The following is a 21,117-nucleotide window of genomic DNA, read 5'->3' as shown; positions in this document are numbered from 1 at the left end:
AATCGATTATTTTATTTACTAGTATTCCGTAGTAAATTTACCACTCCATTTGTAACCTCACACCACCGTATATAATTTTGTTTGGGATTCATAAAAAGTTAAGGATTAAGATTTGCTCGCAATTAAAAAAAATGGAAGGAGTACTACTTTGACTCATAAGCAAATAAACTTTTTTACTTGGTCCGTTCTCTTTTTCATGTGTGTGCACAATTTTGTCCATCATTAATAAAGTGACGGTTAAAACTTAAAAGTGATAGGTATAATACAGTTTCAATCTATAAGAAGGGACGAAGAAAATACATGAAATTCGATACAAAATTGTAGGCTCTTTGAAGTTTGGACCTAAAACTTACTCAGTAACATCAACTTAAAGTGCATATACATGACTTGAACGGTTGAACATGCAATACTAACCCAAAAATTATTAAGGCTAATTTTTATTGGTAAGAGCATAAACAATGATAAGGATATACAGTACAAATTCTTAAATGGACCTGGTTCACACAAATTTATTGTGGATCACTAATATTAGAGATATTATGATTGTTTTATTAATAAAAAAAATCACTACATTAAAATAAAGGTTATTATGTTGAAATAAAAGCGATTGTGACATTATAAAAGCTATAAGAGGTTAATTTTTTGGAATGTAAATAGAAATAACATTAAAGGTCACACAAGTTTTAATAAAGGTTATTATGTTCAAAAATGAGGATACTATGTTAAAATTACGGTCAATATGTTCCAAATAACGTTAGTTCTGCGTGTATATAAATCTCAGGTCCACAATAATATTATTGTGGACCAGGTCCACGCAAGAATTTCTGAGATATAAAAATCCTTTCCCATTTTCTCTCTCCTTTCCTCCACTTGACACATCACACTCTCTTTCCTCCACATCATTTCCCACTATCTCCATTCTTTTACTCATCCTCTTTCTTAAATATTTCCCACATCAATGAGTATCATTTCTCAAGTTTCTCTCCTATTTACACATACCCTATCATATTTTTCCTCCCCTATTAACACACTTAATTATTATTAAAGTATGTAAAGATGTTAATTATTATTGTTGTTGTTGTTGTTGTTAAATGAGCATAAAGCACGTTAACTAATATTTTATCACATTAACACGTTAATATAAAAATTTAGTAAAAAGATGAAATACATGAATTAAATCACATGAATTAAAAACATGAAATACATGGATGAAAATAAGCAATGAAAATAACATACATAATTAAAAATTATTGAAATGCTAATTTTCAACCAAGCTCCTAGACCTTGCCCATAAATGCTAAATGGAGTTGCATTGCTACCACCAAAACCTCCCGGTGATTGGTCCATGTTCTGAGTGAAATGTTCAAAAATAGGAAAAACCGACATATTACTAAGAGGTTGTTGAGATGATGAGCTACTTTGAGGAAAAGGGAAAGAAGGTTGAAATTAGGGAATATTATTGACATTTATTGGTCTTGATTGACTATTATATACCATTGTAAAACAACTTGAAACTGAGGATTACTTAATAGATTTGGATCAAAAGAAGGATTATTTTGATTATATTGAAAGTTTGGATTATTTTGAAAATTCATGTTACTCCCATAATTTGAATTATTATGATCCAAATTGAAGAATATTTGAAATTGGAAGTGAAATGGAGAAAAAAAAAATTGTGTTAGATGCGTGGGGCAGAGGGCTCGTAGTACCCCCTTTTCCTTTTCTTCGCTTCGGTTTTTTTTCCGCAAATTTGAGATTAATGGGAAAAAATGCAAAAAATGAAAGTGTGTGAAAATATGGAAAAACTATACTCATTTTATAGAGAAAAAAATTTTATGCCGTTGGTGTTTTTTGTTTTTTTAAACAAGTTACCATTTACAAATTATAGTCGTTTTACATTTTTTTTAATCACAAAAAAGATTCCACCATTTAAATAAAGACAAGTGTCACCATTTTAAATCCATTTGATCGTTGCATTTTGGGACTTCTCTACTTCACGCTACTTTTTCCTCTTTTTTCTGTTTTTTTTCCTTCCTGTTTTGGCTCGTGGGACGAGGAAGCTACTCCTTTCCATCAAAAGGATTGGGTACTATCCTTCCATTAAAAGGATCCTTTTAGCAATTTGCACATTCATGAGGAAGCTAAAAAGGAAACATAAGGAGAGCTAAAAAGATTTACATCCTGGGGCTCTAAGTATTAAGGCTAATTTTGATTTTAAGATATTGCTAATTGAATCAACTCTAATAGATCCAAACTAAAACGAATTATTGATCACTAGAACATGCCCCTAACTACCTCAAATTCGAACATGTAAAGTAGACACTTCAAATAAACGTACTATCAAACCATATTGCATCCAATTAAAGTGCACTATTTCACTCGTTATTCTGCTCCATTTTCAAAATTCAAATGGCCTTAGCTTGATCATACACAATTACTCAATTAGGGAGAAACTTGCCATTACACGCCCAAAAAAAAAAAAAAGCAGAAAAAGAAACACAAAGGTGGGTGGTATAATTTTTGCAACCCCCACTTCACGTGAAAATGTTGTTGCATCCTAACAAATCTTACCAACATTCATAGAGGTTAATTTCAGTACGAAGTCGAAAGTAGACATCGCCTTCGAAAGCATCAGTCATCAAGGTAGCAACACCCCTAGCCATGAAGAAATCACCCGTTCCTCCTATAACAGAAATGTCCCTAGTCTTATTCATCAAAGGATCAGCCCCTGCAAAGTTTAATGACCCCTTATGCTCGGTCGAGTTGAACACGAATGAGAACCCTAACCAAGATGTAAACACGTCCTTCCTGTCGTACAAGTAAAACCCTTGGGCGCGGCCTACTGGGGTGGAGTAAAAATCATTTGTAAGTGTTATGGGATCGTCGAAAACTACTACATCTCCAAAATGGCTTTGCCCTGCTGCAATGGTTGTGTTAGCCCAAGCGGGCGCTCCTACGATGGCTGAAGTGGCGTTTTTGGCATTCTTGCCGTTGTAGAGTACGTCATGGAAGTAGTACACCATACTCTTGCATGGCTTCCTAGGCCTTTGGGTAATTTTATGAGGGTATTTAAGAGCATTTGAGAGGTTTGCTAGTGAAAAGAGAAAGAAAAAGAGAAGGGAAAGTATTGATGATTTGAGTGCCATTTGCCTTGTTTTTTGAGGAAATGAATGAATTGCAACTACAAGAGTACGTAAAAACTTTTAATTTGTTTGGAAACCATATATTGGCAGGGTTGTATATATAGTACTACTCTAGACTCTAGACAAGCAATCAAGCATGCAACGCTCTTACCAAGCTTTCTGGCACTACTCCGAAAAAGTAATTGTCTAATTTAGGACTACCAGATATCTACGGCATTTGTGATTCTATTTATAATAAGATTTTATGTGAAAGACTTCTTTATACATTACCAAAATATCAATAATGTTAGAGAAAATAATGTTACTCATGTTTATTTATAATTGGTCAGGATTACAGATGATGTGATGGTTTAAATAATTTTTTTCGGTCCCATTAAAAACGATTTTTATTTTCCTTTTGATTAACAATTTTTATTTTCCTTTTGAGGAGTAGCTGGATGATTGGATCACCATTGCAATTGGTAAATTTCTCAAAGTCCATTAACACAGCATATTTTTTGTTTAGAGGACAGATCGAGTTATTAGCACACGAGGGAATAAAATTACACAAAATCCATGAGACATCTTAGAAATAAATTTAACTAGCTAGAACGTCTACACTCTAAACTTCTAAAGTATAATTAGTCTATTGCACCATATTAGCCCATGTATATAAGGGATGATAAGTAATTGGGATCCACTCTTAACAAGAAATTTAAGAAACACTTACTTAGTAGTACTTTAGTATACAAATCTGTGGACTTTTTATATGTTTACCAAATTAGGGACATTTGAGTTAGGTGGAACAAGTCATGTAAATGGACTCTTAATTTAAAAATTTGTAACAAATTTAACGTTCTGTATTCTGATACTGTAATCATATTGTTTTATAAAAGGGGTAGGAAAAAGTCTGTCATGATTTTATTTTGATGGACCGGTAGTACCACTAATAAAGTTATCCACTTGATTAAGCTACCCCATGTTCTATTTTTTTGATGTGCTTATTACTAATCCACCAACGTAACGGTAATTGGGTAGCAAGAATACAACATGTAATTATCCGACATAATGTAACTAGATACCAGCAGCAACGAAACAAATATATGAACCATGAAAATAAAAGGTGGCGTAAAGTTTGCAAATAATTATAACTTGAATTCACATCTTGAGGCCCAGTTGTCAAATCATAGTGGTTACTATTTCACTTCTTTTCCAAGGAAATGAAATTATTAGTTGGGATTTTGGGAGATTGGTAACAAATATATAGGAATTAGCACCATATATACACATTTTTGCAGTAAAATTGATACATGAACAAGAGTAGAAAACTACCCTAAACTAATAGGTAAATATACATTGTACTGTTACATACTCTCCATTTAAGCTCATTTCATCTCCTTAACTAATTTTCACTTATTACATTAGATAAAATAAGGGTTAATAAGATTTAATGACGTTTAAAATAAGCCTTACAAGCTAAGGTCCAATAAAATAGGATAAGATCGTATCAGATAAAGCTAGCTAATAAGTTTCCTATAACATTAAGTTAGAACTGATCGGGCTAGATTCGAGTGAAGGTAACCCTATTTAATTCCACTAATGTACATATACACTCCTAAGTAATGTGACAAAGATAAGGAAATCGTATGAGGTGTAACGTGTAGGATGTGCAGCTATAACCTCCTCATTTTTGTCAATTTTAAGTTAATATTCAATATTATATTAATCAATAAATCGTGAATTGACACTATTACATAATTGACATTAGGTAACACCAAATAGTAACACTTTTAAAGTTATAAATTATTCGACATATAAGTAACATGACTAATTCAAATAAAAGTCCCACTAATTTTCAGACATTCTATCGTCATTTATGTTACGCGAGATAGATTAGTGATGATTAGCCGGGGTACAAATATTTATGAAGTACATAATTATGTACTCAATCAAACAATATCATATGATTATATAGCGTATAGTATTTCATATTCATACACGTCATCCTTACCACAAACTACATACAAGTATATACTTTGTATATATTATGTGTCATGTAGGCGATGTTGCCGATTTTGTTTTATTGCTTGCTTGAATCAACTTTTTATTTCTTTTTTTCTTTTTTTTTTTTCTTTTTTTGGACAATATCCAACTGGCTGAAGGCCCAACCCCTAGCTCGATCTTTTCAACAACATGTATTATTCTCAATAAGGAATATAAAAGGTCTATCTTACCAAATTTGATCTGAAGTTTACAACCACCATATGCTCCCTCATAAGGTGGAACATGAATACATGATGACCATATAGTAGCTATGGGAAAAGGGTTCAATTCTTTTTAAGGGTGGGGATGATTGTGGGTTAGAAGGGGAAAACTTAGTAGCCAAGGAAAAGTAACCCAAATTGCCTTGTGGAATCTGCAAGCTTCATATTTAAGTTGTAGCATTGTTGGAAAAAAAAAAGGTTAAATTCAAAATGATAGTGTAAAAAAATATTAAAATAACAAGTCAAATTAAAGTAGCTTAATCTCACCACAGTTTTGTAACCATTGGAGATGCTTAGAGATGGATATCATGCTAGTTTAAGTATGGTTTGATGCAAACTAGGTTGGAGCATGGTGAGCGGTAACCTAGAAAGACTGAGTTGATTGGTTCATAGGTTAGGTTGAATTGTGCAAAGATTAATTGGTTGAGTGTGATATGATTTGAGTTGGGTTTGGGCATGGGTTAAATGGATTGTTTGTTAGCACCTTAGCCCTAGTGATAGCCAACGGGATACGATTTGATGCAAACTAGGTTGGGGCATGATGAGGGATGAAATAGGACCAGATCAAGTTGGTTCATGAATTGGGTTGTATTGTGCATGGGTTGGTTAGGGGTGAACCAGCTTAAGCTTGGGTCATGACATGAGTTGAATGGGTCATGTATTGGGCTAGGTTGGGTAATTTATAAGTTTAGCATTGTGTTTTTCAATTGTTTGTATAGAAAGCGAGTTTAGGGTGATTCATTGGTTGGTTGGGTTCCTGGGCAAAAAATTTCAGAGGGTGCTTAGTTAATGGAATCTAGATATGAGATATGACTTTAAAATGGTTTAAACCCATGCATTTTGAAACTCTTACTTTATTTAAAAAAAGAACTTTTACTAGTCATACCTTAAACTCTTAAAAACCTAAGTAGAGGTGGGTTTGCCTCATGCCAATATTTTTAGGTATAAAATAAAAGAATAAAACTTCATTTTCAAAATCAAACCAAACATATGAATCAAGTTTGAAATATATACCATTATGATTTCATCATTTCCTAATTCCAATCCAATACCATTATACGAACAAACGCTTCCATGGTCGCGTCGCAGGGGAACATGGACTTAAGGTTTGGGCTTATAATAACAGGCTTCCTATCTAGGAGTAATCGGACCTCCAAAAACTATTTGTAAAAAAAAACGTCAAAAAATTTTCAAACAAAAAGGTGTACACATTGAAAACGTCTCAATCCACTCAAACGCTATCATCAAATGATCACAAAATTTGAAAGCTTTGGATATGGAGCACACACCCACAAAAACTCACTTCCACCCTTATTTACACACAGAAAAACGAAGAGAGAGAAAATCCATTGAAGGAGGATGAGGACGATGATGCTCTCTGCATCTCCTCAACCACTTTCTGGAACCTTCAAACTCAACAATGGCGGAAGTTCATTTAATCATACTTTCAATCCTTTCAACTTGCGTCGCCGAATTCCCTGCTTATTTCAATTTAGGTGTTTTGATCTCTATTTTTATTTTATTTTTACAAATTTAGGTTTTGCTTTCTAATTTGATGAATTACGCTGTTTGATTGATTTGATTGTTCTATTTTGTGAGAATTTTTGTGCTTTTTCTTTGCTAGTTGTAATTTTTGTGTTTAATTTAGGATATGATTATGAACTTAGAATTGTTGGTAGCGTGGTTTTCTGCTTTTGTAGGATGACTTAATAGTGTTAGTACTGGTTGCTTCGATGAAATCAATGAATTGTAGTATGTATAGTTGTTTGCAAGCCGTAATATATTGTTGAATTATTGTTGATTTCTTGTTTTATGTACGAAGAGTCGTGTGCTCGTGTTGTTCATGTGTGAGGTATGACATTAGAAAGTTGCGAGCAATGTGATATTGATTGCCTTGATGAATTATCTTTAGTGAAAAAATCTTGATTAATGAAGGTTAGGTGTAATATTGGGTTGTTTTTGACAAAAATTGGCCAAAAATGATAGGTTAGACGATAATTGTAGCAGTAAATTGTAAGGTAGCTTAATCTAGCTGAAAGTGAGTTGGAAAGGAAGCAAAACATTCGGTGAGATAAGATAAGGCGATAAGGTACTTAGCTGGAAGTTGTATAATATTAGCTGAAATGGAAGGTAAACTGAAGATACATTTACCAGTAGGAATTGACAAGCTAGCTATATGAGGTTTAAAAGCTACATTTACCTCTAAAGCTAAGGAAATTAAGTTGGTTGTATTGCTTACCAAGCACTTCTAATTGGAAGTTAGATTAATTTTAATCAGCTGCATATGTGCTTATTATTGCTTACCAAACAGGGTGTAAAGAATGGTAGCATAAGTAACTTGGCAAGGTCTATAGTACTTCGTATTTTTAAGAGTTGATTAACCTTTTGAATAAGCTATAAGATGAGCATAATGGGTGTTCCATAAACTTTGGGAGTAACTAACGAGTGTGTTATTGTAAGATACTGTAGGACTTAATAGAATATAGGGTGATTTGAGCTGTCTTATGGCATGTTCAAATGTTCCGTGTGTGAAGATATAGTTGCTTTTTTTTTTTTTTTTAATGGGCATTTTTGATAAGGCTTTAGGAAATGTAAAAGTTAATCTTCCTAGTTTCACTCCTCACTGTGTCCCTTATTCCTCTTTTCTACTTAGCAGTCAAATGGACAACACCCTAATCCTGTGCAATGTTAGGTAAGGGGATATTTCCCTGAACTTTAAAAGAAGAAATTTCAATCTTGAAAAGATGAACTACATTTTTAGTGAATATCATCAAATGGATGAACTTTAATTCCCAGTTGCCTTTAGATGGTAATCTGCACGGAATTAGTTACCATCACATAGAAAAAGTCGCAGTGGTTAAAAATAGTATGGTTAGATACCAATTCACTTAGGAAATAAGTAGCAATAGTTAATCTTAGATATGTATGTGCTCCCAAGCAGTCCAGCCATCATATACTGAGAGAAGCCTCTATTGCCAGTGATATTTCAAGGAGGTTCCACCTCAAAATCTTATGAAGCAGACACAACTTTCTAGTTTCTTCAATGTGGGATACACATTCGTTTAACGTGGGATAACACTTCCATTCACATATGGGTTCGTTCATGGGCTCAACAGAGAGTTTAGAGAATATGGAGTGAAATTTGATAGATTTAGATGAAACATGAAGTTCATTTCTGAGTTCCTCCAAGACTGACAGTGACCACTAACTAGATCTTTAGGCTTCTCCTTGTTGTACATTCATTCATACTCTTGAATTTTTTTAGGGGATATGACCTATTTTCCTTATTTTTTTATGCATTAAAGTTCAACTTATTTCTTGCAGAGCTCTAAGCAAGAAGTACAACCCTATGCAGGAAAAGGATTTTCAATTATTTGGACAAAAAGCGCACATATTCAATGAGCCTGTAAATCATCCTATCCTCCTGATCTGTCATGTGTTTATTTTATGAGCTCTTTTGTATTCTAATTGTAAAACAATGATCATCATGCTGTCTCTCTTCACCAGTTTGATTCAATTCTGAAAATGATACAGAAAACTAAAGTTAAAATATACTATGTAGTATTATCTGTTATCATATGTGTAAGTAGTTTATGAGTTGTATGCTCATCTTTGAATCACTCTTTATGATATCTAATGTTTTGTATTGTATAGAAAGTTGCGACACTTCTCTAGTACATGGGTCGTTGATTAAATAATCTGATTCTTCTTTGAACATTAATTGAATTACCACCACACTGCTTATAGTTCCTTGAAGTTCAATTGCCCATTTCACTGTCAGTGCCCCCCCCCCCTTCTGTGAGACCTCTTTGCCTCTTTTGAAAACAATGTAACTTGATGTTTATTTTACTATGATATAATCCTGTCTTGACTGCTTGTGTCAATGTATAATAATGCGACTATCATTGGAATCACTGATGCATGATAGAGGTTTTGTGAAATGCTATTACAGTTTCTGACCTCTCACCTTTATGGTGTCATTCTTATGTAATGTATATGTTTATCTGACCCTATGTCCATGCAAAAGTCTTTTGCAATCAACTTCCCGTGTATATCATGCTGAAACTCCATCCGGATTCACTGTTACCAACACAATATCATAAATGCTACACATTGTCTTATGTTACATGCACTATATGCACATGCAAATATTTCTATGATAAAGCTTTTTGATTAATGTATGATACGTTGCAGGAGTGCAGGCTCAATGAAAATGGGAATCCGCATCAAATTGCCGACTTGTGCGAGGACCAATATGATTTTTGTGCTTCAAATTTATCTACTTCGAATCAGTGCAGAGCAGATGAGATTATTGCTGCGATGGACAATTCAACCTTCGATAAATCAACACGGCAATTGCTAAAGTTTGTTTTTCTCTTTGGGATGCTCACAGTCCAGGGTGCTGAAAACGCAAGTGCTACTTCAAATGTGATGGACAACTTACAGTCAGCAAACTTCTTTGGGGACCTTAGTGACATTAGCACAGGTTTCGCTTCAGTTAGGAAAATCTCCCTGCAACTATTGCAATGTGCATTCATACTAAGCTCATGTTAAACTAGACTATCTTCTGAAATACGAAGTAATACTTAGTGTGAGGTATATCTGGACACAAAGCGTGACTCTCTGCAAAACCTTCAATGTTACTGCGACAGCCCTTAAATACTCTTTATGTGGACTACTTAGTAGTTAATCAGTTATGCCCCTCCTCTTTACACCCTTTTACAAGAAGCAAAACTACGAAAGATGATATAAAGTTAGGTTTATTTATTTTTTGTCGCTTGCCATTCTCATTCTTGACATTATGAAAGATATTATGCTGTATATTTTCTTCCTTATATGTGTTACTCATGGTTTCCTCTCCATTTCATAGCTCCTTCTAGTACATAGATCTATTTCATTTCCGATGCTGTATTTTAGTAACTTGGCTGATATATGTTCTTCTGCAGGCATTCTTGCTGATCTTCTTTTCTGAACTTGGGGACAAGACCTTCTTTATTGCAGTAAGCACTAACGAACTTGTCAAAGCCTTATTGGTCATGTTGACTTTGACTGATAGCCTTTTCTTTATTTTTCTACATTTACTGTTTATCTCATGTAGTGACTCAATCCTGTGATTTCAGCGGAATACACTCTAATTTTTAAATAGTACAGAGTATAATAAGCTATCAAGTGTGAACATTTCATAAGGGCATGCATTTCTGAGAATTGATTGCACTGAATTTGCCTCCCTACAAATTTTTCTTCTTTACAATTATATCTAATAAATTTTGCTGTTCCTGATACGTATTGTTCATTCCTGTCCAGGCATTATTAGCTGCCAGAAATTCTGCTGCAGTTGTTTTCGCAGGCACTTTTGGTGCACTTGGGTATGTTATCTCTTCCCATTCATGTTGCTAAGATGCTCTTTGCTTTCATGTAGTTAGTTCTGCATGTACTCATAACTCTTGGACCTTATAGATGAATGCATGTGAATAGTTTAATTTAGATTCATACTGCATTCTTTTTTATTTTGTAAGCTTCATTATACAATGCCAGAACAACTGAACAAGTATGCCAAAAAGAAGTAGAATTTTTTTTTTTACTTTGTTCATGAAGAGTTGTATGATTTGAACTGTTGAAGTTTCTTCTTTTTTAATGGGCTCTAATTTACAGTGATATCTATGATCTTAACAGGATCATGACTATAATATCAGTGCTACTGGGTAGGACTTTTCACTATATTGATGGTGTCCTTCCATTCAGGTAATGTTGGTGCATTATGATATAAATTAGCCATGAATATATTTCAAAAATTATTTTGAGGTGAATACTGAAGTATACACGCTTAGTTTACTGTTTTGAGAATTCTATAACTATGATCAGACCTTAATATAATCAACCATGTCTTTGCTGAATACACAACACAATCTGTAATTATGTAAACGCTAGGAATTTAAGGGCATATCTTATCAAAAACCAAATGCTCCTGTCATCAAGTTAAAGGTTTTGGGAAAATGTCATCATCCATTTGCAATTTTAAGGATTATACAACATTACAACTAGTTTTCATGATTGGTATTGAGTATTGACGCATGGATGATACGTAGTTCTGAGTTTTGTTTAGGGAAATTAAAAAACTCATGTGTCATACTAATCATTTCATTCATTCTCCCTCACAATTGATCAATAATTTTGCAGTTTTGCTGGTAGTGATTTGCCTATTGATGATATTGCTGCAGTCTGTCTCCTTGTAAGTTTTCTAATATTTGTGTCTTGAAAATAGGGCTATGTGTTGCGTTTACAGAATCTGTTGATGGATGGTGAGTGGTGGAGGATGAAGCGTTTTTTTATAATTATTGTTAATGTTTCAGGTGTATTTTGGGGTCACGACACTGATTGATGCCAGTTCAAGTGACAGTCAAAAGGCTGAAGATGAACAGAAAGAGGTACTTAATTAGTTATATGCTTGAGGTAACAGCCAAAAAATTCTTATCTTTGAAGTTAGAATTATTTGGGATTTACATGAATGTAATGTTAGTTGATCGTGTGGCTTGTTTGATATGCCTTCATATAGAGATCAGGTGATAAGATGAGTTTAGGAATTAGGAGTCTTTATCAATTTTTTAAAATTCGATATGACATTGTAGGGGGTGAAAATAGGTGGTGACTATTACATACCAAGTATTGACAACTCTTTATTCTTCATATGTTGCTCTGAAAATTTTTAGCTGGCTTACTATATGTAGAAAATAGGTGCTACAATGGTCCTTTTGTGCAAATATTTATAGGGTATATTATATGTTTCTATTGTTGATTCTTTTACATGTTTCTAGTTGATGCTATCTTAAACACGGAATTTAGCTTCCTTTGGCATCTTTGTCGATGCTGCTAACCATTTTTCTTCTTTTCTATCCTGTCTCTTTTGTTTAACTTTATGGCCTTTGTTGGTCTTCTTATTTTCTTGCTCAGCTATCTCTCTTCTTTATGGGAAAGAAACATAATGCTAAAGAACAGAATATGTGTTGCCTTTTGAACCAGGCTGAGCTGGCAGTGTCTGAGTTTTCTGGAAATGGTGCTGGGATCTTAGCAGCTGCAGGCACAATTGTTAGTACATTTGCATTGGTTTTTGTTGCTGAATGGGGTGACAAATCATTCTTCTCGACAATAGGTGAGTTGACTGTCTAGTCTAATTTTAGCCCGAAACTAGCAGACAATTTACTGTTTAGAAGATTGTATGCGTTTAAATGTTCATCTCTGTTGAGTGTGTTGACACACTACATCAAAATTAACATTGCCCCACTAGTGGATGTCAGTTTTGAGAATCCTTAGTGTTGTACCCTGATGAGGCTGCTGTTCACCCTTTTCCTGATGCATAATAACAATCGGCTACTTCATTCATAGCTCTTATAAAGTATTTTGCATCATTTTGCATGATTTATAGTCTACTTTATTTTTGAATTTTTTTTCTTCCTTTTTTTCATATGAAATAGTTCTTATTTATAGGAAATTCATGAACACACTCCAGCACTTGCTTTTGATTTTTGACTTTTTATTATACTTGTACAGCACTTGCTGCAGCCTCATCGCCACTTGGAGTCATTGGTGGAGCTCTTGCTGGTCATGGAGTAGCAACCTTGGTAATATATTCAAAGTTACATATACTTCATATTAATTAACAATTTTAACAGGTTGTGAAGTTTATTTTCTCGACTTCAAGTCTCTCTCACATACTTAATAAGTCATCTAAATGCAGCTTGCTGTAGCAGGGGGATCCTTGCTGGGTAATTTCTTATCTGAAAAGGTAAGCTTTCATCCATTTCTGAAATATTAATAACCCCCCCGCCGCCCAACACACACACTGCCACCTCCAAAATAAAAGACTAATCTTTCATAGACGGTCACATGAACTCAGTAACCACCCCCCCCCCCCAACACACACACTGCCACCTCCAAAATAAAAGACTAGTCTTTCATAGACAATCACATGAACACAGTAAAAAAAAATCTTCTAAGCTGTCTCCAATTGAGCTCATCACTGTCATTTACCCTTTGATTCTACAAGTTTTTGTTTTAATGCTTCACACTGAATGCTAGTTGAAATTTAATTTGTAGGTAATCTCATACGTTGGAGGTGTTCTATTTCTCGTTTTTGCCAGCATAACATTGATCGAGATAATTCATGGTTAGACACTTCTGTTTGTATATTGGGATGGACAATGATCCTGTGTTGCCAATTTGTAGAAAAGCAATGTGGGTTCTTTCTAACTGATTATGTTCATCTCAATGTCATTTCCTCATTCTTTTTTTATTCATTGATCTCCATCACTTGTACTCTAATCTTGTTCTTTAAGATTCGTTCTGCCCGATGTCTCCATTTTTCCACTTCTGTTTTTGTAGTTTTTCTCGCTTTCTCACTCATTGTCATATACGCATATATTCAGATTGCTTTGCTGATCCATTGAAAATGTCCCGTCCATAATTAGGGTTGCATCATGCATGCACTTAATTATTACTCCTTAGAAAGGGAATTATAATAAATAATCTAGGACCGCTTAGTTTGTCAAAAATATCGCCTTGTATAATTTAATAGACACCGTAAACATAGATCCTGTGAAGTCAGGTAATCTCATGTGTTGTAAGATAATTACGTGTTGTTTTAGACTATGTTTAGTCAGTCGAATTGTGCACTTTAGATGTCATTGATTGAAAATGACATGCATTGAAGTTACAAGGAAGATGTCAAGACTCAAGATTGCACTTAAAGCCAAATTAAAGCAAAAAATAAGATTAATAATAGGGGACCATAAACCAATTGATATTTTCTGTGCTATATTTGTTACGTGGACACCTGGTAGTACTTGGGTTTGGTTAGACTCAAGTCACTCAACACCACAAATTTGTGCATACAATCCTATATTTGACAAACATAAATCTTCCTCCGTTTGTTCCATGACTAAGCGTCAAAAATTTAGCACATATACTTCCTCCGCTTCAAAACTATTTGTTTTGGCTTTACATGGTGTTTTATGTGGTACTTTGACCATAAATATGTTCGATGATGTATTACAGTAGGAAAAGTTATGAAAAATTTAGACTTTAAAACTGCACATTGAAACAAATTTAAGATTTTGATGGGTTATTTTATATTATTATATATGTAGCTGTGAACACATGGTTAGAGCAATAGAGCTATATCATGGAACCTTAAAGCTTATACTAGTAATAAGATGTTGCAATTATTGTGGAATTGATGAAATACTTTATCAATATGTCCGAAATAAGTTGATGCTTTTGAAATGATTTTGGTTTGTGCTTGTTTTTACAATTGTACTATTGCGAAGATTAACTAATATCTAACGGGGGAGAATTTGGAACAACCATTATTTTAAGGGAATTGTATATTTTAGTAGTAAAAAAAGGTGTAATTAATTTAGTACTCCGTACTATGTACTGCAAGTCTACACACTGTATTGTGTATTCTTTAGTTAGCTCATAGTCTGGAATGCAATAACAACTTAGTTGAGTGAGCATTAATAGAAAGTAAATATAATTATGAATTCACTATATACTACTTTAAGAAAGCTGGGAAATAAAGGCAAATGAGCACCAAACACCTTGGGGGAATTGATGAAAGAATAATAAGTTGGTCGTTGGAAATATAAGGAAACTGAAGACAATGATCTTGCAAAAGAATAAAGTTCACTCAAGTGGTCTGAAGAGAGTGAGGTTTTTGCTCAACCATCCAAATTTTTCTCTTTTCTTTAATGTCCATTCTAAGTTATCCTAGGGATTTGTGAGATTGGAGATTGCTTAATTTTGTTTTGGGCATTTAGACTTAATATATGTCGAATAATTATACGAAGCATTGATGTTTCTACTTTTATCGTCTTATATACATTTATATTCGATTTGTTGATAGAGAATATGCATTAAGTATTCGTTCTCTTAGATATTTTTTCCTTTGTTAGTAAACTTTTGATGTGTTGATAGAGAATATAAGTAAAATATTAGTTCTCTTTTTTTTCCATCTATTAGTAACCCTCAGAAAATTGGAGTTTTTTTTTTTTTTTTTTTTTTTTGTTCAAGGAAAGTTCTCATTGTAAATGGAGAGTACTTTCATAAATGCATATAAAATAAAATAAAAAATTAAAAAAAAAATCCAAAAAATGTAGCTAAAAAAAAAAAAAATTGTAGAACTAGGGTTAGGTAGTTACAGCCATGTCAGTGATTACTTCTTCACTTCTGTAATGGACCTTATTAAAGAAAAAAATTGTTATATGAAACAAAAAATATATTAATCATGAAGATTATAAAATAATGCAATTTGATTAATTTTATGATGCTTGTCTTTTTATGAGTTTTTTCTTTCTTTTTCCTTGAACTTTTCTAAGCTTATTTAAGATTTGGAAAGGAGATGTTGACTCGGCAATTCTCCTGATCACTTTCAACTAATTAAGAGCTAGACGAGTATTATACGAATTAATTATATTTCATAATTTTTCAGGATGAAAGTAGCAGTAATTACAATAATTACCAAGTACTCGTAGCTTGATACTCCATTTTTTATTTTTCTGTACATTGTTTTTTTTTATTTTTAAATATTCCATTTATTAAAAAATAACTTAAGAATAAAGATGTAAGTGACTTTTAGAAGATGTTAGATGGTGAGATAATGGCTTGAACACTAGAGGTGTCAAAATCGAACCGAACCGAACAAAACCATCTGTTTCGAACTGTAATCGATCCGATTTGATTCGAGAAACTCAACACCCAAACCCGATCTGTAACCGAACTAAACTCAACCTGAATCCAAATTTGACCCAATTTGAACTTAACTCGGCACCGATTTGACCCGACTTGAACTCAACCCGAAACCGATTTCACCCGAATTAAACTCAATTCGAACCGGTCTGACCCGACCTGAAATCAATCCGAACCGAATTGACCCGACAAACACCGATTCAATCCAATTTGTTTTTTATCCGAATTGATATTAATGTAACACCCTAGAAATTTATTTCCTTTAAAATACCTATTTTGCTCTTTTTAAAATACGAAATAGGAAAATCTAAAACATTATCCCCACCGTGAAAACAGCTAAGGCAAATATCAAAGACACACAGCGAAAGACTATCTTTTAAACTATCCAAAACAAGTCAACTTAAAAGTCAAACCAAAAGAAAGTAAAGTCAACCTACAGCCTGAAACCATTATAGGCCCTTAAAACCAAGAAATACTGAAAACCTTTACGTTAGTCTCATGAGCATAATAAAATAAATAATATTCAAAGCAAATAAAACACATCATATTCCTATGAAAACTAAACATGATTCGCTCTTTAATCATACCCATCACGAAAATGCTTCATCACCTGAAAAACTTTTCTCTACCTGTCCCCACTACTCGCCATTAGAAATGGGTCGTCGTAGGGCCAAGGTAAAAACAAGACCAAACAAACATACAACACATAATCAGCAATGCTGAATACATAAGCGTAACTAAAACACACTAACATGCTTTTATCCTATCTTCACACAACTTACCTTGTTGCACCTGTAAACAACCATACAAAACATCCAACACTTAACTAGACAAATATTAATGTCCATTTAATTTGATTACGCATCGAACAGGTTTCCCCCTAACCTGCCCCAATACAGGGTACTAACACGAAAGCTAACCGTGCCAGTATAAAAGAACCACTTGTAAGTGGCAGAATTCTTGCGCATAATAAAAAGGAAAATATACGGCGTCCTGTACTCCCACTAGAAGTTATGGTCAAATATAAAGTCGCATAACTCCCTCCATATATGTTCATACTCAAGGTATATACGTTCCAAGAGTTTTGGTGCGTAATCTCTTTCACTTTAAGTTGCTTTACATATTATTATACTTGGTGATGACTCTCAAACCATAACACAATCAAACATTATAATTCATTCAAACAATCAAACATACCAATTTAATTCTTGAATAATTAGTGACCACATAAATTTAATGTTGAATCCTTATTAAACTACCTCGGTGTTAAATAACACCTTAAGCGCATAAAGCACCACAAAACCTATCCTTTGGTGTTTAGAACGCCTTAAGTGCACTTAGGCACTAAAATATAATTTAATCCTCGTGTACATACACACTTAAATAGCTCCTTCCTCATGCTTATAGCATCAATAAAAATTATATGAACCACAATAAAATTCCTTTTCATATTCCAAACTCAATTAAATATTTAGTTTAATTAAACATGTTCTCTATCATGCCAATAATAAAAGTGTGGTTCATAATCAACATGCCAACATAATTAATTTCAATCACCAATTCATCATAAATAATTCATACATCACAAATCATTTACCAACATCAATCCAATCAACAAATTCCAACCAACACCTATCATGATACTACTTGGAATTAATTTATCAAAGCCTAACATGCTTCTACATATCAAATAATTACCAAGTACGCGAACGTACCTTGAATATGATCTCAAAATCGCCACGACTAAATAAAATCACTCACTTGGAAACCTCCTACAAACCAAAAATCTATTCCACACAAATTTCAAGCTACATATACACTCTTTAAATCACTCATAAACCCGTAAAAACAAGCTAAAATTTAATTTAAAACCCTTACTTTTCTTCCCAATTAATGGGTAATTAAAAATCCTTTCAAGAAGCATATTTATAACTTATATGTAAAAATTCCAGCTTTATTAAATCATCTAAAATTGCTCTAATTGTATTTTAAAACACTTATTTTTAATAATTTAAATCACCCATAAACAATTTCCATCAATATTCATAAACTTAGAAACCTAAGGTTTATAATTTAGGGCTTTTTAATTCAAAACCAAATCTGAAAATTTATATACAAAATACTTATTATCAAACATTATAAAAATCATCGCAAAACCCAAAAACAATAATTAGATTAAGGGTGGATTGAATTAAAAATCAAAAAAGAAGAATTTTTTTTTTCAAAGTTGTGTGCACAGCACCACCGAGGCAAGGCTGCTGCCGCGCCTGCCGGTCGATGCTGCTGCTGCGGCGCTCGCTGGTGGTGGCAGCCGGATGGTTGTGGTGTGGTGTGTGTGTGGGTGGTGATTGAAACAAAAATAAAATAAAATTAAAGGGGAAGGGGAAAAATTAAGGGGAAAAGAAATAAAAGGAGAGAGAGAGTTTACCTTTGGGTATTCTCCACCTTGAGCAAAGTTTGATTTTGCTCATATGATAGGTATTTATACCCTCTCTCAATAACCCTTCTATTTAAAATTCTTTTACTACCCTTAATAATCCATTTCCTATTCAAACTAGTATCTTGACTTTCCTTAAATACCACTGACCTTAAAAATTACTTTTTTATAAAATAATATGCCCCAATATTTCCAAATTATGAAATAAAATATTTTCAAGATTGTTAAATAATTAAAAATAAATTTTTAATTAAATTAATTCTTTTTAATTTAATGAAACACTATAAATAATTCATTTCGAATTATTTAAATACTTTAAAAAATACTTATTTAAGTTAAAATACGTATAAAAATATGGGGTATTACAATTAACCTAACCCGATTTTAATCCGACCTGATTTTGACTCGACATGATTTCAAACTAACCATAATTTTAAACCTAACCTATTATTTACCTTTTTTTATTTTTATTTTTACTTATTAAACCTATATTAATGACACGCTATGGAAAAATGACACATGAATAACATGATATCGACCCAATAACAAGATACTCCCTCTGTCCCATAATACATGATACAGTCAAACATTGCACATATGTCAATGCACTAGTTTGACTTTATTTTAATACAATTAAATATTAATAAAAATTATTTTTAAAATTATATTATGAAACTTTATATTAAAACCTATCTAACAACATATTTTATGATAAAATATATTTTTATTATGTTAATAAAAAGTTATAGTCAAACCTAATGCATGAATTGTGAAAAAAATCTAACATCTCATGTATTATGGGACGGAGGGAGTAAAAAAAACTCAATAATTACTCTAATTTTAATAATGTACTTATTTGAATATTAAATTTGGTCAACCCAACCAAAACTCAGCCAAACACGAAAAGCATCTGAATCAAAATTGACCGAATACTAAATCAACTTTAGTAATCAAACAAAACTTAACATAACCTAAATCAATCAAATCGAAACCAACTCGATCCAAAGTCATCCGACCCGAGATTAATCTGGTCAAACCGGCTGTTTTGAACTCGATCCGATTTTATCCGAACCGAATATGAATTGATCTGAAGTTGACCCAACCCAAACCCGATCTGGACTCGACAGATCTTGACCCGAATTTGACCAGACCCGAAAGTGATCCGATCCGACCCAAAACAGGTTAAAAGGATAATTTTGTACCGAATATATTTGATCCAAACAGACTCGAACCGAATAGACCCGACTCAAACTCCATCCGATTATCCGAATTAACACCTCTACTGAACACTGCTTAAGTGCTTATTCACTTATCAGATGCGGCACTTGCTATTTTTGGAGTATGCAATCTAGTGGAAAAACCTATAACAGCTTACTATATTCCTCTTGTTCATTTATATCAATCATATCACTGTTTTTAGGTAATTGATATTATAAGATGAGTCTTTCAATCTCAGATGTATGTAGGAGTCTACTAGGTTTTCATCCTACGCTCAATTGTAAATATAACCCGTTCATACTTTGTACTCCGTATTATACATCGTACTTCATAACAATCATAACTTCTTAAGCACATTGAGAGGAAAATGTAAAATGATGACGTGTAGAAACTAAGAGGAAGTGTAGCCATGTACGTAGGGAGGCTGTGAAAGATCGATCATTCCATCCAATTGTGTTTGTCACCTTAAATTCTTGATACAAAGTATTTATATATGGAAATAAAAGGAAGGAGAATAATGTTTTAAAAAAATTAAAAATCTTTGGAAGTATGTGGTCAAGTGACTAAATTCTCTTATTTATATCATAATATATGCTTCATCATATCATCAAAATTGCATACATCCGAAAAAGGCAGCATCTTGCATCGCATATTCTTTGTGGTAAAGCCGCCTTTGAAATATAAAAAAAGGCACCATCTCCACCACAATTATATGTTATTTTCACTAAAGAAAGAGGTAAACGTGTGATGTTAAGCAAAGTAACATAAATCACTAGGCGTTTTTGTTAATGGAGGAATAAAGAATTTTATAGAGTGATTGTAAAAACTCAATTTTGTTCAAAACTACTTTTATCTTTTAATATAAACCAGTCAATTATTCTACCTTTGACACTAGTTCTTACTATTATCATTCCTAGGATATTGGCAAAGGTACATCGTATTTAAGTCTCATATTGGTGAATATATGAGAAATTGACAGGGATAACCATTGTACATAGACCTATCAAAATAGTTGATTCCGTTCGGATCATTTTCGATTAAGACCATTTCAATTACGAGTTATTCGATCATGTCATAAACGATTTTACTTCTTCTTTTGCTGATTTTTGGTAAGCATTATTTTTTTAATATTTTGTAAAAAAAAAAATAGTATAATCGATTACAAATGTGTAAATTTTAAAACGGAGTGCTTGTTATACTTTGTAAATTAATTACTCATTATAAAAATTTACAAATTGTTAAACTTAATCTATAAGGAGATAGAAACGATTTAACGAAGAAAATAATCTCAGTATACGACAATTATGAGTTCATTAGGTATCATCACATCATTTAC

At 32.9% G+C, this 21,117-nt stretch overlaps 2 protein-coding genes across 3 annotated transcripts; one reads left to right on the top strand and one right to left on the bottom strand.

Annotated features, from left to right (window-relative positions):
* Positions 1 to 2,350: 2,350 nt before the first annotated feature.
* On the bottom strand, positions 2,351 to 3,369 carry LOC110719614 (disease resistance response protein 206-like). Its single transcript, XM_021898591.1, has one exon. It carries the CDS (start codon positions 3,144 to 3,146, stop codon positions 2,568 to 2,570), a length of 579 nt encoding a protein of 192 aa, XP_021754283.1. The 5' UTR covers positions 3,147 to 3,369; the 3' UTR covers positions 2,351 to 2,567.
* A 2,975-nt stretch (positions 3,370 to 6,344) lies between these two features.
* On the top strand, positions 6,345 to 13,747 carry LOC110719613 (protein PAM71, chloroplastic-like). 2 transcript variants are annotated; one of them, XM_021898590.1, is made up of 12 exons: positions 6,345 to 6,882; positions 8,711 to 8,792; positions 9,589 to 9,883; positions 10,333 to 10,386; positions 10,691 to 10,752; positions 11,060 to 11,128; positions 11,564 to 11,615; positions 11,737 to 11,811; positions 12,404 to 12,533; positions 12,932 to 13,002; positions 13,119 to 13,166; positions 13,478 to 13,747. In XM_021898590.1, the coding sequence occupies exons 2-12, from the start codon at positions 8,785 to 8,787 to the stop codon at positions 13,550 to 13,552; spliced, it is 939 nt and encodes a 312-aa protein (XP_021754282.1). In that variant the 5' UTR covers positions 6,345 to 6,882; positions 8,711 to 8,784; the 3' UTR covers positions 13,553 to 13,747. The 2 variants fall into 2 exon arrangements, with proteins under 2 accessions (XP_021754282.1, XP_021754281.1); XM_021898589.1 differs by having other exon boundaries at positions 6,351 to 6,882; positions 9,581 to 9,883.
* The last annotated feature ends 7,370 nt before the right edge of the window (positions 13,748 to 21,117 follow it).

The sequence above is a fragment of the Chenopodium quinoa genome, unplaced genomic scaffold (assembly GCF_001683475.1).
Source record: "Chenopodium quinoa cultivar QQ74 unplaced genomic scaffold, ASM168347v1, whole genome shotgun sequence".
Taxonomy (NCBI): Eukaryota; Viridiplantae; Streptophyta; class Magnoliopsida; order Caryophyllales; family Amaranthaceae; genus Chenopodium; species Chenopodium quinoa.
The sequence above is the reverse complement of the archived record's forward strand: the minus strand, read 5'-3'. Positions and strand labels throughout refer to the sequence as shown.